Below are 25,120 nucleotides of genomic sequence, written 5' to 3' on the forward strand. Positions count from 1 at the left end.
TGTTAAACCACAACAGTCTGATAGACTTCCCTATCCTATTTTGGAACATATTAAAAGATATTTGGTATTGCATCTACTACTGACTTCTCTGTCCCTCTTTACAGTCAGTTTAAAAACTGTACACCATATTCTGCATTTCCTCTCTATGAAGCAATGAATTTTCTTAGAAAGAGCCATCAAATCAAGTTCACAAGGTGAGACATATGATACAAATAAAATACGAGTCGTTTATTCACAGTCTTTTGGGTATGGGAAACATTGAACAAGATGCAAGATAGCCAGCATTAGAACATGCCATGAACTGTTCATTTAAGTGCAAGAACATGGATGGCAAACAATAATGCTTCATTTCTTGAGTGTTTTGTATGTCTTTGACTAAAGGAGAACTGCTTTCTGAACTACTAAAAGGATTTGTACTCACTGTCTTAAACTGCCTGTAAGTAAATTCCATTTGGGGGGTTTTTGCTTCTGCATTTCAAATTTGGGACAGGGCCATAGCTTACTGGTAGAAGAATGTATTTCAGCCTGGAAGTTTCATGGATTGATGGCAAGAGTCTCTTCGAAGAGTAGGCCTTTAAGTTAGTATTGTAGTCATCTAAAAAAAATTCCTTAGCTCAGTATCTGTCCCTTCTCATAAGTAAATAGTGTTCTGAATGAAACAGCTTTATCCAAGCATCACTGAGAAGAACCTAAACCACCTTAAAGGGCTGTATTCATGGCTGTAAAGAATAAAATCTTAGGTGGGACTTTTCAGACCTGCCCAACTAATTCAATATTTAAAATACATATATCCCACCTTAATCTCAGTTATATAAGAGCTGAAGGGGGTCTTCCAGTAGCAATATGGTCTTAGCTGCTTTTAAAGCCTTCTTTGTCATATTGAAGTTATTTTAAATTAATTGCAACTTCTGTAACTATGGAAAAGCCAGTACAACAAAATTTCTGTCACTGGTGCCTAGAGGAAATAGAGTGATGCAATCTTCACTCTCTCCAGACGTTTATGGATGTATACGAGACGTTTATGAAAGGCTAAGCAAGAAAAGAAGATTGATGGTGACAGTGTCAGGATGTATCTATAGACCTAAATACTGAAAAAATAATTTGTGAGGGTAAAATGGGGACTTTATCAGAAAGGCTTTTGTCCCTTGAAAGCCTCATACACTAAATCCAAAGCCTCTGAGTGTTAAATACACTTCCCTAAAAGGGGACTAGAATTTTAAAACAGGATTTAACATCCTTAGGAGTCTTTCTACCTCCTCCATTTCCATGTCCTTTCAGAAACCCATCTCTACATGCCTGCAGGAGTGATCATCCCAAAAGGATCAACTGTGAATAATCTGTGAAGCAGCTTGTATTTGACAAATCATTACCATATTCATAAAGTAGCAGCTCTGTGGACTTACAGGGCTGGGTACCCAGAAGCTGCCACAGATCTTTCCTGCCTTTTCTGAGCTGCACTCTGATAATGTTCCCATAGACTAATGTCCTAATATTTAGTATTTTGTGTATTATATAGCTTTATTTGCATTATTCAAAGTCCCAGTAAACTGGATGACTAAAAGATGACCACAAAAAAAAAAGTCTCTGAGAGAAATAAATGGTCACATTCTCATATATGACAGTTCTGTAAATGTACACATTTAAATGCTTATTTCAAAATTACTTTGAACTGTAAGGCTGCAAAAGCATTAGTAATAAAACTATTGAATTTTTGGTTTAGTATGAATTTTTTATTCATTGGAAAAGTGAGTTGAAATTGCTTGGAGCTACCTTCTTAAATAACTTCCAGATTGAACATGTAGATTTTGCATGCAAATAAGACTGAGAGATTGTGGCTACAAATAGCTATATTTAATTTGAATATGCAAAAATAGTATTTGCATGTGTGAACTTTACTAGAAGGCGAGTAAGAGAGTTTAAAAAACAGGCTTGATATCTGTGTCTACTAATCTTCTGCAGGATGGCAGGAATATTTATCAAACAAAAGACATATAGGAATATCAGGAAATTAAGAAATTTGAAAACTAATGGAGGAAAAAAGGAAAAAAATATAATTATAATCCAGTATACCCATAATTCAGCAATCAATCAGATTGTACTTTATGAAAATAAAGCTTCACAAGCATGAAAAATAACAATAAACATATCACAACTTACATTAGCCAAATATTTGTCAATGGCAAGTTGGTAGATCTTGCTTTACTTCAGATACAGTCCTTGGTTTTTTACTGAGTGTCTTACAATTCCATGCCCTGGTTCTGCATCTGGATGAAGTTCAAATTCTATTCCTGCTACCTGAGGAAATCTAGAAGTTAAGAAGACAAATACTGGAGAGAAAAAAGGAATAAATAAATTCAGATCAACCAGACTCAGAGCACAGAAGACATATTCTTAAAATAACAAAATTAGTAAGATCACACTTGCACCAAATATCCTATCATTATAAGAGTATATAAAGGAGCAGCTGTTACTTTTCTTGCCAATAGTCCAGCACTGATCACCTATGTTAAGGCATTACCAAATGAAAGGTATCAAAGTTTTTATCCTATTTTTTATATTTGCATAATCCAGTAAAAATATTTAAAATGTTTGTTGTAGGGAAGTAATCATTATACTTTGTACTAATATGAGGTTTGTGATACCTTTATCAGCATTAAGTGAGACATTTCAAGTGTCTAAGACAACTACTATTTTCATATATGGGTAGAACAGATGGGATGATCGCTTTACAGACTTTCCATCAAGAGCTGGATCTGTAAAACTCCTTTTAAAAAATGTCCAATAGTTGTCTTCATGTAATTCTGACTACTAGCACTGGATCTGCAGCAGGGATGACAGCAAAAAGATGATCCATAGTGAAATCTTCTGCTTGGTATATTCAATTTAAACAAAGGGTATATACAAAATCATAACAGACAATAATGAAAATTCCTGTAGGATTTTTCTTCCATAAACATTTGGCTAAATAATATATTTCTGTGCTGATAGATTTAAGGTTAGGTGTGGTTTAAGGTTATGCTAAATAAGAAAGAACATGTGTTAAAAATCTGTTGAAATAACAATGATGTAGGAGTCAACGCTGCAAAGATGTATACACATGCTTAACTTCATGTGCACTAAACACTTTAAGAAAATTAAGCAAACATCTTGATTTAATGACTTCTATAGTTAGAGGTGTGTTGTGGGTTTTTTTTAAAATGTTGCACACAAGGGTAGATGGAGAAGCCAAATCTCAATCATAATCCCTTCCATCATAAAAAAATGACAAAGCCAACTTATAACCAAAGCCATCTGGGCACTAGGTGAAAAAGTGATTTAAAACCAAAAAGACTAAACCAAACCAAAATAGTATACAGACAGTAATTATTAGCAAGGGAGAAACAGAAAATGAAGACAGCAACGCAACCAAAATTGATTGTATATGAAGACTTGTAGAAGCTTTCATTTTTTAAATAGTTCGGTAGCATTTCGATTTAAAGCATACTTGGCAAAACCAATTCCTCTGCAGATTTAATAAGATCAGGGGTTTATATGTGGGAAATGTGTTCTCAAATTGCTTCTTATTTGATTGAGGAGTGGAAATAATTGCAAAAATATGTTGCTGTCAAGACCATAACCGGAATTTCACCCAAGCTATTTTGTCTCATTATAGTGCTGCTGTAGGAAGTATCATTCTTCACTCTTACCGTATTTGCTCTACAAACACAATATGCTTGATTCCTGCCTTGGATACCATATACTTTAAAAGACAAACAAATAAAAAACCAATCAATCCACAAATACTGCATAAAAAATCACATATTTTAAGTAATGGGAATCACCAATACAATCTAACCTATAAATACCAATTTTTAAATTATTTCTCATAAGACTATGTGGTCATATATGCACCAGTACAAAACTTTAAAAGACATCTCTGGAGTTTATCTAAGCAGGGAGCATTCCAGTCTAGCATTTCTTCTTACTATATCTGATATAAATGATTTGCAGATAATGATAATGGACAGCAGAAGTGATCAAGATCTGCTGTAAAATGATAAACCCAAGACATTCCCGCAAGAGTAATACAGTTCTATCCATCATTGTCCTTAGGAAGAAAGCTTGACTGGACTGCCAGAGGTGACTGAACTATGGAACTCCATTCTTATGCAGGGAATCAGTTCTCATTTTCAAAGGATATCTGTGTTTTACTTGTGAGCTTTGAAAAGTTGAAATTATCTTCTTTTGGGTTTTTTTTTGTGTTGCCTTTGCCAAGGGGGAGGTAAAAAGATTCAAATGATTGTACTAAGTTCTATAAGAAAACTGAGAAGAATTTAGTCAGAACTTGAGAATACATGATAACAGCTGATAACTATGTACGTCAGATTAATAGGTAGTAGCTTTTTGCTTAAATCCATTCTTAGAACCATCACTACCCACCATGCATTTCCTAAGCAATTTTTCTAACTATTCTCCCAGTCAAATGTTCAAAACAAAACCAACTGTGGTCAGCATCAGAAATGTCTTTGCAGTTTAAAGACAGTTAAAATCAGGGATTACAATCAACTTCACAGTCAACCTAACTTTCAACATAGTTTTACTGTAATGTGTGCTAGTATTTAGAATCTCTTGTGAATACCAGTGATCTAATTAAAATTGTCTTGTAATCTCCAGAGTCCCCTCAGGAGCTGAGAATATAGCAGATGCTGTGCTACTACAACATGGCAAAGGCTGCTTTATAGGAATGTACCTGTGGTTGACTATAAATGGTATTAGTGCTGCATTTCAGAGAAAACAGCTTTTAAAACTTAAATATTGTTGTGGTTTAACCCCAACCGGCTTCCGGGCATCACACAGCTGCTCGCTTACTGCCCCCTCACCCAGAGGGATAGGGAGGAGAATCGGAAAGGAATGTAAAACTCGAGATTTGAGATAACAATTTAATACATGAAACGAAAGCCGCGCACGCAAGCAAAGCAAAACAAGGAATTCATTCACCACTTCCCACGGGCAGGCAGGTGTTTCAGCCATTCCCAGGAAAGCCAGGCTCCATCGCACGTAATGGTTACTCAGGAAGGCAAACATCATAATGGTGGATGTCCCCACCTTCCTTCTTCTTCTCCCAGTTTATATACTCAGCATGACGTCATAAGGTATGGAATGTCACTTTGGCTAGCTTGGGTCACCTGTCCTGGCGTGTCCCCTCCCAGTTTCCCGTGCCCCTCCAGCCCTCTGGCCGGCAGGGCCCAAGGAACTGAAAAGTTCTTGATTAAGTAAAAACATCACCCAGCAACAACTAAAACCATCAGTGTGCCATCAACATTGTTCTCACACCAAATCCAAAACACAGCGCTGCACCAGCTACTAAGAAGAAAATTAACTCTATCCCAGCTGAAACCAGGACAAATATTTTGTCAGAAATATTTTATTCACGGTAGGAATACACCACACAACTCAACAGCAACAATCACTTAAGGGATTTAAGTATAAAAATCTAGGGATTAGGGTGTTACAGCTGTATTACTAATAAATATCTGTAATAAAGGAAGGTTCTTATCGATGGTGATCTTTCAATTAGAAAATCCCAACATCCATAAAACAGAATGTTATTGATTGCTGCATTCTTTCACTCTGTCATTGCTTCTGCCTGTTGAATGAGCAGCTATGTCAAGGATAAATTAATTCATATTAATCTATATACCATTCATATAATTCATATGAGACATAATTCACATACTTTTATAAACTGATTTTCTCAAGAATTCAGGAAGTAACACACAGAGGGATGTCAAGGGTACTGTCTTCTACTATGAGCTTTCCTATGTTCTGCAGATACAGTAATATTTTAGGATCAAACTGGATAAACAACAAGATTTCTAAATGCCATTTTCATAGGTGATCTTAAAACTAATTTTGATAAGGTGATGTATTTTAATAGTAATCAACTCATGGATGCACTAGAGTAACCTTCCATTAAAAATTTAACTGAAATAATTGGAAAAAAAAAAATAGGCCACATTCCTCTGTGGTCTAAGTTTACTGAAGCCAGTCGAGTTGTGTTGGGAAGAAATACGGATCTCATTTCAAGATAGAAGGGCAAGTTCACAAACTCCTGTTAAAAATAAACTGTATTTATAAAAGCAGGAAAATCCCATGGCCACAATGTAAACACCATATAGTTAATTGCATCTAGAATAATACAGAATAGAGAGCGCTTACAGCTTCCCACCCCCTAAATTCACACTCAGATACAGAGTCAGGATGCAGGCATGGTAAAGTTCTAAATCCAGGAATATGGAGATGCTTTCTGGCCCAATATTAGTGATATGGCCATAGAAAACTATTGTTTTTTTAAATAAATTTTAACCTAATTCTTATTAGCTGTTTATTTTTTAAATAACTAATTAAGAAAATCACACCCACCTGAAGGTTCTGAGTATACATACTGATCACTGATTTTATACATAAATGTTTTTCTGAATTTCCCAGAACATCAATTCTTTGAAAATTATACTGAAAGAATTAACCAAAGTTTATTTTTTTTAAAGAAAATTATAAATTCAGATTTTTTCCATAATGTGTGTTCCATTAATCTTTTTCATTTCATAATCAGTCACGGCCAACTAGTATCAGATGTACTCCATGTATATGCTGTACAAGTCTGACACTTCATTTGTGTCATAAACTGTGAGAAGTTCTGCTCCTTCTGTTTTAAGTTTTACAGATGTTTCATTAGCTGCTTTGATATAACCTGTATAGTTTAAGTTAATTTGTTTCTAGTAGCAGAGATATCTAGCCTGTTAATCCAGTTTTTATACTATTCCATTTAACTACTTTATTTTTATTGTGCTGTGACCTAATGGTTCCAAAATAAATCTGTCATATACATTGCAGAGGAAACCTGGAAAACTGCATTTGTTGTACATACTCATCCACAATATCCAACACCAAAATAAAACGCATGGTTTCCTAAACATAAGTTCAGAACATACTTGTTAAAAATTAATACAAATAATTAAATTTTAGCCAAGTGCCACTTTTTCTTATCATTCCCCATAAGCTAGAGATTGAAGAAATATAAACTTCAGCTTGTCCTTAAAATAGACTCGATAGGGGGACTTAGACTGTCTTCCCCTTATTTTAAAAAAAGCTGGATCAATTCAATTTATTTTTGCAGCTATGCTAGATACACAATTGTGAAGACATTTCTGTTCACCTTTCAATTCACAAGTTATATAAATTGAAACAGTCCTAAATCATTCTTATAGGAGCATTATATTATAAAGGCTCAAGGAAAAGTTTGCATTTAATGCCCAGCCAGATAGTTGAGGTAAAAAAAAATCTCTCATCTTAGTACGGTATTATTTTCTGTATTGAACATGAAATAATATGGAGGGGAAAAAAAACCCAACACTATCAGTAGCCTACAAAAAAACATTAAATAGTACAACAGTAGGCATAAGAAATACTGGCCACAGTATTCTCAGATCTGTGTATGTTACAGAATCCTACATAAAGGCAGCACTAAGTGGGCTTTTGGTACAAATCCTGGATCTGCTACTGGTGTAGTCCCTGAAAATGTCCCTCTTCAATGAATTATCCTAGCAGGTTCTGGATGCTAAGCTGCTTCTGCAGAGGATTTAATTGCTAAGGGCAAAATCCCAATTAAACTGGAAATAGTACTAGCATGAGTAGAAGTACTATTTAATAATATGGATATGATGTTAGTGTGTACACAGGCACATTTTTTGGATACAATTATGGTACGTTTCTTTGAAAAATATCATCTTTTCATGTTTCATGTTGTACACATTCTTGTTTTGGATTATATGTAAAACAACAGCAGGAAACGAAATTTCATTATAAGGAATTAGATTTACTTCCTAAAAATTAACTAGCCTCTGAGCTTTGCAAAAGAGTAACCAGAAATAGTAAGGACTGAAAAAAGACTAGCTGACGTCATCCTTCCACCCAACTAAATCCACAGATACATTAGGAAATGCAGAGCAAAACAAAACAAAAAATCCATAATGACAAAGAATCATCTATTTGACATATTTTTGTTTTCCCTTTTTGGCCCATAAGAAGCTTAGCAACCCTAAAGGACCTTTGCCTTATTTATACAGGCAGTTGCCAAACAAACTAGCTTGTGTTGCATTATTTCTGGGTTACCGCACTGTTGTTTTTGGTAGCCAGTTTTGTTGTCTACTAGTTCTGAAACTATTTGTCACAATCTCATTTTGGAGTCTGAATACCTGCTGCCCCCAAAAAAAGCAAAGTCTGTCTCAACTAAGAGTCAATTACTCTGTTTATTAAACATTATTTCCTTAAAAAGCACACTTTGGATGGTTTTCCTGTGAATTTTCAAAGCAGATTTAGGCCAAACTGAGAATCTCACATAGCACTAAATGGTCTTCGATTTACCTGCAGTAATGGTCCTAAAGTTGCTACAAGAAGCACTTAAGAGTAGAGATGAGCCATTTTCTTTCTCAAAGAAGTTACTGCTGATTGGTGAGTTTATATTATGGCCTCATACTTGTGGGATACAATTTTCCTTTTACTTCTGCAGTCTTAGAGGCAAATTGTGTCTCTTCTCTCATTCCTGAAGAAGGCTGTCCACTTGTAGGAGGAGTTTTAGGGAAGAGTCTGCAAAAGTAAATGCCCTACAGCCTATGTATCCTATGAGGCTGGGCTCTGCAGAGCACAGACATACTGTAGTACACTTCTAACAGGGAATGGTACAGCCACAAAGATGCTGCATTTACACAAATTACATGCTTGTCCTGCTGCGACAAGGTCTATGCTGAGGATTGCAGAGCACTGCTTCAGACATTGGATCAAAACAATGTCTTTTTACTCATCACATCAAGAATTCAGGCTGTGTTGACAATGCAAAGACCACAGGCTGCATTAAGGTAAGAACACGCTGCAGATGAAAACACACAACTGGGAATAAACCAACAAAATACAGGTATTACGAAATTCAACTTACCTTAGATTCATTTACCAAAGACTGCAAGTGGGCAGCACATTTAGAATAGGAATCATGTATTTTCCTTTTTTGCTACACATAAAGGTGATGGATTTAAGCAGTCTCCACTAAAAATACTAAGTGGATTCAGGGAATCGAACTTTTTATATCTGTTGCAAGTCTACAAGGAAAAAACAAAATAAAACCAGCCCCACTTGAAACACTTTTGTGGCTGTTCATTCATACTTGTATCTTCCTTTTCATTGCTGAATTAGTGAAGTTTTCATTTGGCATTTCCTCAAAATAACTGAAAATATTTACAAATAAACCAGATGAACAATGCTTAGAACACTCCATTATTTTTCAAATGTCAATAGCAGGTGGTGTGTCAGTAGAACAGGAGCAAAAAATAGAGAAAGTCTACAGGAAAATGTGGACTTGCCCTTTTTAAGCATCCTACTGACTTGCGTTTTCTCACTTTGACCTTCACTCCTAAATAGCTGCTTTCTTAACATTTTCCATTTCACTTTATTTCATCATTCATAAGCATTTTCTGTTGCTGCTTAGTTTTTTCCACTGTTTCTTCATGTCAGTATGTATTTCTCCTTTTCTTGTCCTTTGTTTCTTCCCCACTTCTTTATTACCCTTCTCTTTAAAAGCTGTACAAATTTCTGGAATATTCACTACCACTGATACTGCTGTCATTAAATCACTTTGCCAGTGCTCTGTTGGGAAAAGGATTTCCAGTAACAGAATGTTAAGAAATGTTGCTTCCAGCAGTACTGAACTTGGAAAGTGGAAAAGATGCTGAAGTAAATAGTAGCAAATACACTGGAAGAAAGCATCTGTCTCATGAATTGAGAAATAAACTTCCATGAAGTGAGAAACCCTTTCATAAGACTGGGGAAGGTTGCAAAAGCAGAAGTTTTTACCTCCTATAGGAATATTTATAAGTTATTATTTCTTATGAAGCTGACAATATTTTTTTAATCCCAAAAAGTCTAAGAACAACAGAGTTGAAAAGGACCTTGAGGAGTCTATAATCCAATTTCTCTCCCAATCCCAAGGGGTGATTAACAACATGTGCGTAATTTCTGGCAGATTGTCTACACTTCTCTTAAAAACCTTCAGTTAAAGTCTTCTGTGGAAAACTAATCCAGTCCTTCACTATCCTTAACATTAATAAGAATTTTCAATCTAACCTGAATCCTTCTGCTGAAATTTATTATATATTTCTGTGATGCCAGAAAAAAAAAACACATTACTCCTTTCCTTATGCTGTAGCAGGTTTTGTACTTGAGAACTGCTGTTTTCCCTCAGTCATCTACTTCCAATACTTCCAGTCTCTATGGAGTTCACGTTTTCTAGCCCATCTTACAGTTTTTTCTCCCTTTCTGTTCTCTCTGAGTGCCCTACATCTTGCTTGAAGTGCAAGGCACCAGACTGGATAGGTCTTTACCAACTGGTAAAGCCAAGACTGAGTAAATACTAGGTAGAATTACTTCACATATCTTCCTATCTGTAATGCTAATTCTGCCTCCTGTGTGATAGCGGTTTTCTTACTAATAGCTTCACCTTCATATCAACAAAAATGCCTGGCTGCTGTTCTGCAGGGTTTTACCTACACCAATCTTACCTTTGTATGCTGGAAAACAAAGTGCAGTATCTTACACATTCCCTTACACAATTTCATAACATTTTATCAGAAGGTATCTTTGATTTGTCAGGATCACAATGAATTCTCATCGGTCTAAGTTCCAGCAGCTATCCTTTTCACATTCATGTCATTTGATTTAATAAACATATTCCCAGTACTGTCATCTGAGGGATACGGGAAACACTGAACAGAGCTGGATTCTCAGCAGGCCTCTGCTGAACCACACTCATGTTAACCTCATGTTAAGAGTCACCCATTGATCACACCTTGAGCTGTTCAAACAATTTTGTCCTCCCTTAGCTTTGGCATTCCACAGGGAGAAGGGGAAGAAACAGTATATAAGCAGATATTAATCCATCATATAGATAGATAGATAGATATAGATATAGATATAGATAGATAGATAGATATAGATATATATTTTAGATATATGTATCTGTAGCATGTATTCCAAACAATTTCTCCAGTCTGCTGTGGTCATTTGTGATTAACAAAGGCAGGTTTAGGGATCTGGCCCTGTAAGGCTACTGTATATTGTAGTCTGTGTCTGTATATGAATTTTTATGTAATTTTAAAGTTCATTTATATAATAAATCTTCCCCTCATTATGCGTTTTAGTTTAAGCAGGGTAAGTTTTTGATTTTGCTTATATTAGGAGATCTGACACACTAACTTCCAAACTATAGTTCCAACTGTCATTTAGAAGAACAGAACACAAACCTATTCTTTGAACACACAGAGAAAACAGATGGGAATGAGGACAACAGAGAAATAAGTGAGAAACAGAATAAGAAAAATAAGGACAAACTATAGAGTAGAAGGATAATATGAGACTAGAAAAACAAACAGAAGATGAAAACAGGCCAATTTAAAAACTGTATGGCATAAAGCATGAAAGAATTAAAGCAAAGAAACAACAGGACAAGGTTAAAAAGAAAGAAAAAAGAAAAGGCACGAACAAAAATGCAAATCCATGAAACAACACTGAAACCAAGCACTTATTTCTTTGCCTTTATACAGTAATTCAGTCCTATATTTTTAGGATAGTAGTCATACATTCTGTCACATTAAGAAGAGGGGTTTCCTGAAACCCTTTATATTTGATCAGCCTGTCAGTTCCCCAAGATGCAACATTTGTGTCTGACTAGTTTGTCTATCTGTGTTTGGACAGCCCACTGTATCGCAGGGTGATTCCACTAACATACACAGGGACCGCCACAGACAGCATCACTGAGTCAAGTCCCTTGCAACAACTACTCAAACCTCTGAAGATTTTTATACAAAACGAACTTCAGCTGAAGACTTCTATTATACAAAGTACGAGTTTGTGACAGAATCAAGTTCAAAGATTGCCAGTGATAATACACTGACTGTAAAATGAGCTTAAAACAACACACTTAGTAACAGCTAGCATGGGTTAGTCACAGAATCAAGTTCTTACCCAACAGGTGTGCCTATGCGGGACAAGACAGGTTCAGCCCATCGACTGATCCCAGGAGTTACGATGGAGTCTTCCCTAACTTCTCCCCTCATTTATCCACTTTTTGTACTTCACAGTACGTTGCACATTCATTGACCATACACAGGACTGGCTACAAGTGTCTCGCTTCTAAGGCAGATCAGCGCGCATCCTCATACAGCACTACGGAAGCTTTCTGCTAACTACGCCTGCTCCCCAAATGGGGTTTTGCCCTCTCTCGGGGGGCTATTTGAGTCAGAGGTCGCAATCTCCCACTGCCACAATTACCTCTGTCCTATTTTCAACTAATTTTCTGTTGATGTGGGGGGGTTGCAACACCTATCAGCTTGTCTCCTTTTGTGGCCAGAGCTTTCCTCACTTGAAAGCTTCTTTCTGCATAACTGAGATAACAGTGTTCTTTTCACCATCCATTGTTTGTTTCCCGTCCTTCCCAAGGCTGACTCCCTTGATTAAAAGTCCCTTCCTTCTTCACTTTCAACAACTTTAGAGAGTCAGCTTGACCTAAACTTTGTGCACACATTCGTTTAACACATAGTTAAACACTAAAACAGCATGTGATAATTCGTGAGTTTAGATAACAAGTCACACACACACACACACACACACACACACACACACACACACCCGCTTTGGACTTATTCCAGTTCAGGGCCAGTCCGTTTTCTTTGCATTTAGGTGGAGCTTGAGTGACTCCAGTCACACACACTTCTGTTACGGGCTGGTGTCGCCTGCCCAGTGAGGTGTGGCAGTGCCCCAAAGGCAGGTGACTTTGGGATGGAGGTGTGCGTTGGTGTTGCAATGAGAATGTTTCATCTAAGGAAATTATTTAATTTTAATAATTAAATAATTTAAATTTAATAATTTTTAAAAATTAAATGTAATAATTACATCTAAGAAAATAAAAACGGTCGGCTCAGCAGTGGACATCTTCTCATGTATTCTTGGTGTGACAACCGCTATGCACGTATCAGCTGTGTGGTGCCATCGAGTTCCCGTTCCCGCAGGGAGCACAGCAGAGCCTGGCCGCGGGGTCTCCGCTCCGCTCCAGCCTCCGTTACTCCCACCAGCAGGTGCTCAGACGGCAGGGTGTGTGGTTAGGGAGCCCTGGCCAGGGAGACTCCGTCCGTGCCAGCCATCCTGAAAGCCATAGCTGCATTTTACCCTAAAAACATTTCTGTAATACCATGCTTCTACTAGGTCCCAGTTTTCTCTAATTCCAACCTCCCAGCCCCCCTACCCCCCAAGTAATTTTCCCACACATTCTCAAATCTTTAGATCTTTACTGGCAGCACAACAGCTTCAGTGGGATTGTAAAAACATATTTCAAGACAAGGATATGCTATATCTTTCCAAATCTCTGCAAGTACTCCCACATGCTGTGTCCTTTTCTCAATCTAAGTAAGATACATTAAAACTGAGCTGCTTTGGTGTTTGATTTGGGGGTTTTGCCTTTGAAATACATTGTCAGAAACATTGGTCCCGCTGAATATGTCTCCATAAACCCTCCCCCTTCAGGATTCATAATCATGTTTAAATATTTTTTTACTCTTATAAAACTGTTTATTTCGCTATCATCCAAAGCCCAAGTCAGAATTATTAGAAAAGGCTCTTATCTCCATCACCTGCAAAGCAGAAAGGAAGAGGAAGAATTAGAGGAGATGGAGGGTGCCAGCCAGAGCCTTCATCCATGTGTTTTGCAAGTTCCAAGCAATGCAGCTGCCACCACAAGGAGAAGGCCACTTCTCTTACCCATAAATCTCTCCATCACCTCAATAAGCAAGCAACAAGGTAAAACTGCAAGCCTGCAGCAGCAAACCAGCACAACCACACCACAATAAGTATTACCAAACTTCCTGCACAGGTAAAGAGAGAAAATTAAAGCAATCTTCAACTTACTATAGTTTGCAGAATTGTGCATATAATAAAACAACAAAACTGAAAATCCCAGACAGCATCTTCTGAGAAGCCACCATTCTACCATTCTAAAATACTGGGGTGAGAGGATCTTTCATTTGCTTCCATGTGGATAAACATGCTTTTTTTTTTTTGGTTGATTTTTATATTCTTTTTCTCATATTCTTAAATTCCCTAGTTCTAGTTTTCCTTAAAACTCTCCCTGCTTTCAGTGAATGTCCCTGGAATAACATCAGGCAGTACCATCATTCTTAAACCTTTTCTAGATTTTTTTTTTTAAATGTAATATTTGAAGGTCAGGAAAGCAAAAAAAGGAAGGTCTTCATTATTATCCTTGTATGTCACACACGCATAGCCAGATTCTCAGAAGTGCCCAGCATTCATCAAGAACAATTACAGGTTTGGGTTTCTTTGTTTTCAGTTGAAAATTATACCCATGAAATGAAACAAAAATGTGAATTTAGCAGACTGATGGGCTTGGTTAAAGCAGGTTGATTGCTGATTAAGGACAAGTACAACAAAGGCACTTGGCAGTATGTTAAGAATGGCTTGGCTTCAGTGCAGCTACTCAGAGGGGCAAGGCTAAAAAGCTTCTAAGGCAGAACAAGAGCTCAGGTTTCCCTGCTGAAATCACTGATCATTTGATTCAACCCACAGTGCATTTTCACATAAAAATGAACTGTGCTGCACTTACCATGTACCAAAAGTACATTAAGTCATTGTGGTGAGCTGTAATGACACTTTCATGGAAACCACATAATTTTCCATGTGATTTAAGCTTTCATTAAAGAAAATATGAAATTGTGGTTATTAAAATAATCTTCTAAATGTGAAAATGTATTGAACCTGCAGGGTAACAGTCAGGATGATGGCTCTTAAGGGGATGTGAACCATTTCTGTCCCTTTCCATAAAACATTAATTCCAAAGTGAAGTAATGATAATTTCAAAAATCAATGTTGTATCTCTTCTGACCATTTAACATAAATGTGCAACAACAGAATAACTGAAATTGAACTCAAAGTTTGCTTTGTAGGACTACAGTATCTCTTTCAAGCATGCAGTTAGTGAATAGTTATCAGGACAGGAATGAGTCGAGATAAGAAGTAGCCAGTACAAAGGCCAAATTCAGGTGGCAAACAGAGGAGGTTTTGGAGTACTGCTGCCTCCAATAAATTTAGTAATTTTGAGTTGTATTTTCATCTTCTTAATAACACAGAATTTTATCAAGATGACTAAGCCTGAATGTCCAGTTTGATTTAGTTTCCAGATTTTCATTAATTTATTAGCTCTGAAAGTTATATTTGGATTACTCCTTGTGATAATCAGTGAAGCAGTGAAGTTTTACTATCCCTGACCTGCTTCTGAAATCTGAAAAGAATTGTCCTTCTTTAAATGTTACCAAGCTTTTGCTTTTTAAAATCTCAGAAGAGAATAGCAAAAATATTACAAAAATAGTATTTCTTTAAAAAATGTACACATGCATCCTACTAGCAAGATTCCTCTCATTGGTATGGTTTATGTACTTGCTATTTCATTTCTGAGCGCCTGAGCCATGTGACTAGAAGATAGTATAGACACAGTGGCAAACCATTTCTCATGCTGAATAAACAAGAAATTTTGTATAGAACTTTTATTTCTAGTAACCACATGGGTCTACAGAACAACCATGGACATGATTATGACTACAATTTTTGCTATCTATTCCACTTCTATAAATCATATGACTTTTTAAAACATTCCTGAAGATGTATTGGAGGGTCTTTGTATTGGGCCAGGCATTTTTGCTGTAGGACTAAAGGGAATGAAGATTATTTGGGTTTGGTATTTATGCATTATTCTCAGATCCTCAAAAGACTATACTTGGGGGTTTTTTAATTAAGTATACGTTCTCTGAATACACAGGTGATTGCAATTTATGCTTTTAATAAAAAGCCACAAACCCCACATATTCCTTCTATGCATTCATCGAGCAGTTTCCAACCCACTATATGCCAAACATTGCATTTTTGAAGCAGCAAAGCACTGGTAACATCTATAGGCATTGATTTCTTAAACATCCATGTCTTACAGCTCCTCACAAATCCATGTTTTTTCTTTTCCATAGGTCTTCCTATTCTACTTTAATAATACCAATGTTTTACTTTAAGAGTTTAATCTTCACCATGCCATAAATAATGTACAGATTTATTATATTTAAGACTTTCTTTTAATATTTTACTACCCAGTCATTTACAAAATTTGTCATGGGATTTTTGATTCATAAGGAATTTAAATGATATCATAAAACTTAGCTTGTAATTGTTAGCTCCATTTTTGTGCTTTATGACCTCAAAGATAATTTTCTTGGTTTTTTTACAGACATTTACAGGAAGATTTATCAGTGGTCTTTTTTATCTTCCATTCATTGTGGGGTTTGCATTTATGCAAGATTCTCTATCGTAAAAAGATAACATTAAGGCAAATTTAGATTTATTTATTGCAACCATTCTGTATTCTACTCACTACACTAAAGCTAAAGGCAAATTATTCCATTGATACCTTCATAATGAGAAACTAATGTTAGCCTTGTTCTTTTCAGAAATAATACTTAATTTCTGCACTTCGAAGTTTTGTTATGTTAATGTTTATTTTTTTGAAGTAGGCATTTGTTTTTTTCTCATAATAACAGAAGTGCTGATTACATTAGCATTATTTTAGTAGTATTATGTTTTTAAAAAATAATTCTTTATAAATTATTAAATAAATTTTATTTTAATAAATTCACCACTCAGAGGTGAAAGCAAAAAATATCTGTTGTATGGGCTATTTTCTTAGATCTCTTTGTCATTAAATCCTATAATGTGCTGGGCAAATCTGCCTAAATATGAAACAGTTATCTAGCTACCTGAGTGTTCCCACAGATATTTCCATATAAAATCATGTTGAAATTACACATTTAAATACATATTGTACACAAAATAGAGAAGGTGAGAACATATCCTGGATTATCTGATATAGAATTTATTTCATTCTCTGATTTAAGGAATACAATAGTTTTCAAGTGCCTAAAATCTCACAGTAATAATCTCTAGTACCCTCAGTACATGACTTAAGTGTTATAAAACTGTCTTTTGCAACACTGACAGAGAAGACCGGCAAAACAGACTAAACCATTTTGACATTTTTGCTAGCTTAAGCATGTTGTTTCATGCATTCATAACCAGGAGCAACATGCCTATACCGGGCTGACCTGCAGACAGACTCACTAATCACTGTCTTTTTTAAAAACTTTCAGTGACTACAAGGGAAATAAGCCTCTTCCTCGGCATCTCCACTGCTAATACAATGCATGGACATTGGTTTTCTTAGTAAACTTGGAAATTGTTGAGACTGACACAAGAGAACTTAGGAAAATATTACTTTTCTTTACAATCTCATCAAATATATTGCTAGTCTGTGTTGAACTGTGGCTATACATTTCACAGGACAGAGATGTCTTTGCTTTGAGGAGTATCTACATAAATTATCTTTAGACATTTCACAAAAAAGATTCAATTACTGTATTTGGAGTCAAAAACATTGTATTGACTTTTAAAGAGACTATAATATTTTTCTATATATTGGTGTTAGACTAGTAGACACTAAAAATATACTAATGTACAATCTTTGCTACAAAATGATTTGGCTTGCTAAGCCCTGAACAGAGCACAGGCAGAGGAGAAGGGATGCAGGGATCTGGCACTGCTGGACTATCTCTGAAGGTAGGAGGGTCAACACCTTGGATACATAAAAGACTTATTTAAGGAGCCAGGCCAGAATAGTATCTCCTGTGGTACTCCTTTCCCAATATCCCAGCCTGCAGGAAATAGTTACTAAAAAGAAATGCCCACTGAAGCTGATATTCTCAAACGCGTTATTACACCGCTGTTTATGAGGGTTAAACAGTCTTACTCCACAGTAAACCTGGTACAAAAATGGAGCACTTTACCTCCAGACACTGATCTGACCCTGCCTTTCCAGGGAATAAATTTGTGCTCTGTTTAAAACATACTATATTTACTTAGAAAGGCAGTTCACTTCCTTTCAAAAAATATTTTAAAGAAATCTGAAAAAGTCTCTGTTGTTATTCTTAAGTATTTGTTTTCAATCTAGCTTTAAAACTTGCATTTTCTTTTTCTGTCCTAATGAAATCATGCAGAATTACTTTATTTCTTCAGTGCCTGTGTCATGATTTCCTGTTCTTTCTCTCTACCTCTTTCTACAGAAATGGCCTTTTTCACCTTCTCTATTCCTTTGTCTCTTTTCCACTTTATTTTTTTCCTCCAAAGACATCTCCTCACATTTCTCAGCTAACCAGCATCTCTTTCATAACTTATCTAGTCCATTACATTCTACTTTCTCTTGGAAAATATTACCAGATGCCAATGACCAGAGAAATAAATGGATTAGACAATGATTACAACAAAACAGAACAAGAGAAACTCCCAAGCAAAAAGTTATCTCAATTCAATTTTTAGGATAACAATATAGGCTTGGTATAGCAAAAACTACATATTTATTTTTATTTAATTATGAGCTGTGGAGTTGCCAAAGAATTTGACTATGTAATGGGTCAAGTGTTCTCTGAATTTGTTTCCAGGTCACCTACCTATGGTCTTGAGAGGATGCTGCGGGAGGGAGCAACAAGCCCCTGCTTGTTGCAATCCATTAAACATTAGGAGACGAAGCTAGCATAAGGCCATTTGTGACAGGAATCCTAGTTTGAACAAGAGGACAGAATCATGCCTGTCTTTGCAGGAAAGTGTTGCAACATATATACCCTCTGTTTTCTCAAGAGAGCATTTTGTTTCCTGGTCTTTTACACTGTCAAACTGACTCTTACTGCTCCCGCAGCCGACCCTGTGACAGCATTTGGTGGCTTAGCTTGGAGCTTTTCTCCCCAGCCCCAGAACTGGGACACCTATAAAAATTATTGCATCTTACATGTCCCAGACTGACTTGTTCCCTGTCACTCCTGCTTCTCCAAGATAACCCCGGGATGCCATCACATTCCATGATGATTTCAGAGATCAGCTGGAAGAATTCAGAAAACATGCAGTCTTATATATTACTGGTATCACCAGAAAGAATCACCAGATCCACTTCTAAATGTGGACATATTGAAGAAACAAATACTCAAAGCAAACACAGGGTAGGTCACTGGGACTTCAAAACCGTTCCAGATGTTGGCTGAAGGGCAAAACTCAGCTGTGACTCAGCTTTATACAGGGCAGACATATCCACAGGAACTAAGCTCTAACATTTCTTAAAAGTCACCGAGACTTCTGTCATTGACTTCAAGGGACCAGAAATTCAGCCAAGACAGGTAATGTACAAGCAAACATGCTGCACTCTATGGCAGATTTATTATTATTGTTGTTGGGTTTTAGAATCAGTGTCATTTTATTGTTGCTATAAGACTAGAAATACACTGAAATAAGACTAAAACATACGGCTAAAGTGATACATAACCAACGACTGAAACAGTAGCATTAATGTGGCATAGTACTGTGTTTTAATTTCCCTTTACAAATATATATTTTGTTCTATGTAGGTGTGGGGACATGTGTTCATTTTGCTTATTGCCAGTATTAAAAATATTTTCCTTGTCATGAGGCTATGGTTTGTCTGTATATAGAAGCAATATGATGCCCTGGCTCAAAGCTTGTGTTCATGCAGCACCAAATTCAAGGATTCATTTCCTATGAGTAATAAAATTAAGTCTGAAACAAAACAAACAAAAAAAAAAAAAACACAAAAAAACCCAAACCCAACCAACCAACCAAAGTGGTGCCCTTAAAATAGCACTTGCAAACTCCAAGTTCTTGCTGCTCTGGATGCTGAAGATCTAGTATGTTTACAACAGTAGCATCATAATTACAAGGTCATTTTAGTTTTACCTAAAGTGATGGCAGTGCTTGGAAGCGCTGCAAATCCATCAACATGCATCAGTAGCTTCCATTTCTGGGAAAACGGCAAGAAATGTCTAAAAAAAGTTTCAAAGTAGACTAATAGGCAATGTCTGGACTCAAGTAGATACCAGGTGTCTGTGTTACAGTGATGCTCAGCCCAGCCTGAAAAGAAGCTCTCAACCTGCCAGAGTGCCATCGCTGGCATATTCCGAGCTCCTCAGGAAGACTGCGTTTCTGTGTGTGGCGCGTTTGCATCCTTTTGGTATCAAGAACATTACTGAAACATAAAAAATCCCTTTTATTTAATGTCCTGAGGAACTAAAATTGTACCAGAAGTGAGCTGAACAGCCATTAGCTACCCGGCTACGGAGAGGTGCAGGACCAGCCCTGGAGCTGGAGCTGGCCCGGGCCACAGGTTGCCCCAGGGCAGCGCGGTCCCCTCGGTCCCCGGCGAAAGCGGCTGGGACACGGGGCCGGCACAGCCCCGCAGCCGTCTGCTGGAGGGGCTGGTGCCAGGGCCGGGGGCGACTGCGAGCATCAGCCTGGTGAACTGCAAGCGCACCGGCGAGCACAGCGGGAACAACTTCTCCAACGGATTATTATTTAATCTTTTCTATAAGGCACAAGTACGATCTACAGCGTAGCTGCACCTCACTCCCCAAACATTTTTCTCTAGGACGTTTTCTAGCGGCAGAAAACAAGTCTGAGCAGCGAGCCAAGCCTTTGCTAAGGACAAAAATATCTCCTTGGTAGGCGCGTCGAAGATTAGTGCCGACAACTTCGGCAGAGGCGGGACGGGCGATGCGCGGCCGCCCGCAGGCACGCTGCCCCGCCGCCTCCCGCAGCGCCGCCGGCCGCCCGCAGGGAAGGCGCTGCCGGGCCCCTCCCCGGGCCGCGCACCGGCAGGGCGCTTCGCCCCGGCCCCGGCCCGCCTCCCGCGGCGCCCGGGGAGCGAGGCCCCGCCGCCGGCGGCTCGGGGGGCGCGGCGAGACCCGGGGGGCGGCTGCCGCCCGCGCTCCCGCCCCGCGGGGGCGGCGCGCTGTTGACAGCGTCAGGCCGCCGGGCCCCACCGGCCCGCGGAGCCGCTGCCGGCGGGCGCCGAGGCGGGAGCGCGGAGTGGCGGGGCGGGCTGGGCTCCCCCGCCGGCAGCATCGGGCGGGTTCCGGCGGCCGGGGGGAGGCAGCCCCGCTCCGCCGGGCACGGCCGCGCTCGGCCCCCCCCGCGCCGGCTGCTGGAAGGAGGGCGGCAGAGCATGCCACCGGCGGGGCGGTTCCGCGGGGACTGACATGCTGCTGAAGGAGGGAAGGCGCCAGCCCCTCCGCCTCTCCCTGCGGTAGCGGAGGCGATGCCGCAGGGCGCTCCCGGGGCTCTCCCGCAGGCGCCAGGCTATCGCCCGCAGCAACCGCGCTCGCTGCCGTGAGCGGCGCCGTGCGGCCGGGCCGAGGCGAGCGGCGCGGGCCCGCACCCCTCCCCGGGGCGGCGGCGGCGGCGGGGGAAGGCGCTGCCCGCGCCCGCGGGTCCCCGCGGCGGGCGGCTCCGCGCGGCGGATGCGTGTGCATGAGCTCTGCACCGAGCGGGCGCAGGAAGCGCCCCCGCTCCGCCGCCTCCATCTTCCAGGGCAGCAAGACCTCGCCGCACGGCCGCGACAGCGAACGGCGGGGCAGCGGCTCCGACAGCGCCTACCAGACCCAGAGAGCCCTGGACGACTGCAAGATGGTGGGTACCACCGGGGGCTTGCCTTGATTCTCATCGTTCCCCAGCGCTCCCGTGGCTGGCGGCGGTGCCGCTCCTCCCGCCAGCTTGCCTATTCTCGTCACGTGCAGCTGCACTATTTTTAAAACTGCGGTCCCCGTCGTGGGGTGCTGCCCTGTCGCCTCACTCGTGGCCGTTCGAACGCGGGAGAGGGGAGGAGGGAAGGGAGGACGAGCCCCGCGGGGAGCCGGGCGGGTGGACGCTGCGGGACGGCCAGGACGGGAACCGGAGCCGGGCGCCTTGTCCTGCTGTTCCCGGAGCCATCGCCCCAGTACGCGCCACCTTCGTGGTGCTGCCAAGCAGCTGGAGTTGCTTTTTTATAAATCCGGCCAAACCTCCCCCCAGATTTGGTGCTCGCTGGAGCCTAAATAGGTAAATAGTTGCTTCCGCAAGGTCGCTGCACTCGCTGCTTGCTGTCTTATGCAGCGACCACGCTCTGGCTCTAAAACCCTTCTAAAACAGGACTCGCAATTTGCGGCCCTGAAATTCTGTCCCTGGCGTACGTGGTACCTGCTTCCAGTTGCCCCAGAGCAGCTGGTTGCAGTTGTAAAACTGTCAAGCACCTGCATCCATATTATTTTTGGACTGTCACGTTGTGGTGTGACATTTTCCTCCATTCGTGTTAAAAATGTTTGGATCCTGACACTTTCTTCCAAACCAGCGCCATATACCACCTGTCCAGCTCCTTGAGCTACAATCAGCTGGACATTGGGCCCCAGAATTGCTTCTCTAACCAGTGACAAAAAGTAGAAAACAAATGAAGTTGCAGCTACTTTACTTGCAAAATCTGGATCCTGCTAAAGCTCTGTCCAGTAGCATTGGAAATGTACCTGCTACAAAAGCTGCCTCGGTGGCTCCATAAATACGCCCAACAAGTGGGTCCTGCTGGGGCCTGCCTTTTTTCTCACTGCTGACAGCATCATACAGCTAGTTAAACAAGTGCTAGGTTTGTAGAATCCACTGAATAGAAATAAAATATGGTTTACAGATGGGTTGTTAAGGTGCAGTAAGAGCTGGGAGATAAAACCAGTGATGGGGTTTTTTTCTTGTTCTTTGTCCTGATGCTGCAACATCAGTGGTTTTGTTTTCCATGGCAATGCTGAGGTGGCTGAATGTGTCTGGTTCAGACAAGGGTTGTCAAGTGAGAACTGGCAAAATGTGTCTGGCACAACCAGTTACCAGCTGCAGGATGGAACGCTTTTTGCTTACTGCAGTATAATTATGCTCTGACACAACATAGTACTATTTTTTATTTCTCTCCATTGCTTTCATGCATTCTCTTAAGCTGCAGAGTAAGAGAGTTGAAGCCAGGTTTAGCAAATACTGTGCCTAGAGCTTTGTTTGGGGTGTGCTTTTGGTTTTGTTTGAGGTTTGGGGGTGGGAGGGTACAGGTGTACTGGATGCACTGGGGTTGTTTTGCTGCTCCAGAAGCAGAGAAACCTATTGGCTACTCGTTACAGTGAAATTTAAGCGTGACCAAAAATGGGTCCAAATACTAGTTCTCAGTTATATAGAGTAATTACAGTGGGATCCATGAAGAGTCAGAATGTAATACTGCAGGAGAAGCAACTCATTTGTTTTCTGAGTTTGAGTATTTGAGGTCTTGACTTTAAAATTTGGTAGATCTGCTAGAAGCCAGGTTTTAGCATGCTTGCATATTGGGATATGTTGAACTCCCAATGGTAATGGTGGCTGCAGAATTAGTTAGTCTTGTCTGGTTTTTTGTAGTTTGGAAATTAAGGTAAAATTAGCAAAACACACATAAATAAATATCCTGTTCTATTGCTCCCAGCCTTCCATCCCCTCCACCATGTGGAGCAAATGGTCTGATATGCTTTCTTTCAAAAGACAGCAAATGCTTCATTTGCTTAAAATACAATCCCACATATGTGGTCAGTGGCATTACACAATAATGAACTTTCCATCACAGTAAAAGTTACCCATTTATCCAATAGCATCCATGTGTATCTGCTGAATATTAGATTTCTGTAAAGGCTGAAGTGTTTATTTACTTCTTTGTCTGTTTTTCCCACCCATGCATTGGAAAAAGTGCTTTCTAGAATCCTAACTGGAAAGTGCCTATCTGCCTATTGCCTTCTCAGAGAGTAACTTCGTATCTGGGTTATTGCAATTAACTCTGCAATCTGGGTTAGAGGCCAGTGACAGAACAGAAATTGTTACAAAATAAATTAGCAAAATCGCCAATGTAAAAGCAAATGCTACATTCCAATGGCTAATTGTGCTGTTAATCAGGAAGCAGGAGGAGCAAAGGCAATAATTTCTGGAGATATTTTTGTCTTTTGTGATAGCAAAAAATAAACTTATGCTACTAGTAAAACAGCTGGGGGTTTGTCTGCGTAATATTTAAGACTAATAACTTGAACACTTTCAGAGATTAAAAGCAGAAACACTACTTTCCTGCAAAGGAACATTTCTAGCTCACAGAAGAGGCAGCTGCCGAGGAGGCCCTAGTCATTTCTTAAATCTTGGTCTCTTGATCCTGTATGCCATGAAATTGAGAGCAGCAGGAACAAGCCCCTAGATAGGACGTATTTTTTTATTTTTTGAAAAAACTTCATTGTTTTCACTAGTGTAGTTAAATGTCTCATGTAAGTAAATCCTCTTTGTTTTTCAGCTTGTCCAGGAATTCAATACCCAGGTGGCTCTGTATCGGGAGCTGGTCATTTCCATTGGGGATGTCTCAGCCACCTGTCCATCTCTGCATGCAGAAATGCACAAAACTCGGACTCGAGGATGTGAGATGGCCTATCAGGCTCATCAAAAGCTAGCAGCAATTTCTGGGTAGGAGTCTACTTATATTTAATTAAAGCTGTACTCATATGCACATCTTTGCTAAATACTACAATTTGGGAACTTACAGCAAAAGCATTAACTTGTGTTTCTGTTTTAGGCATAGAGACATATGACCATAAATTCTTATAGAATGCTCATATCCTTATGATAGTGCAATTTTGGGTCAAATTCTGGTCCTTTTACCAAGATGGTATCCTACTGATTTCAGTGGGTGCTTCTGTGTAAGACAAACAGGATTTTACTCTGTATCGAGTGAGAAGCCTTGCCTTTCGAGTGTGAAATAGCAATGGCTTTCAGCCCAGTCCTTTGTTGGATATACCTGTTTGAATAGTTAGAGACAACTAGCTCAACTAGAGACTTAACAAAATCAGGCAAAAATATAATTCGGTGAAAATTATTTGAGGGAGAGGAATACAAATACTATTGTGAAAACTTGTGTTTACAGTCTGCTTGTATTTAAATCCTTATTTGTATTAAAATAAGGACTGAAGCTTTGCCAGCATATAATATTTTCATGTATTGTTTGATATGGCATCATATACATTCCTTTCCAGGGTGATAGAATGTATCATCACATACTTGAGACTATACCTGAGGAAAAGATAAACGAGCATAAGTGGCT

The 25,120-nt window shown here is 39.4% G+C and overlaps 2 protein-coding genes across 4 annotated transcripts in view; both read left to right on the forward strand.

Moving 5' to 3' along the window:
• Positions 1-7,162, forward strand: part of RNF180 (ring finger protein 180) — a 104,860-nt gene extending 97,698 nt beyond the window's left edge. For all 3 annotated transcript variants that reach the window (XM_080372845.1, XM_080372846.1, XM_080372844.1), the window contains one exon: positions 1-7,162. This exon is cut by the window's left edge. The gene's annotated coding sequence lies outside the window, so the exon portion shown is untranslated.
• A 5,577-nt stretch (positions 7,163-12,739) lies between these two features.
• Positions 12,740-25,120, forward strand: part of RGS7BP (regulator of G protein signaling 7 binding protein) — a 53,686-nt gene continuing 41,305 nt past the window's right edge. The window contains exons 1-2 of the mRNA XM_080372860.1: positions 12,740-21,648; positions 24,320-24,486. Coding sequence (XP_080228986.1) covers positions 21,490-21,648; positions 24,320-24,486 — 326 coding nt within the window. The 5' untranslated portion in view covers positions 12,740-21,489. The remainder of the gene's footprint in view (positions 21,649-24,319; positions 24,487-25,120) is intronic.

The sequence above is a fragment of the Falco punctatus genome, assembly GCF_963210335.1.
Source record: "Falco punctatus genome assembly, chromosome: Z".
Taxonomy (NCBI): Eukaryota; Metazoa; Chordata; class Aves; order Falconiformes; family Falconidae; genus Falco; species Falco punctatus.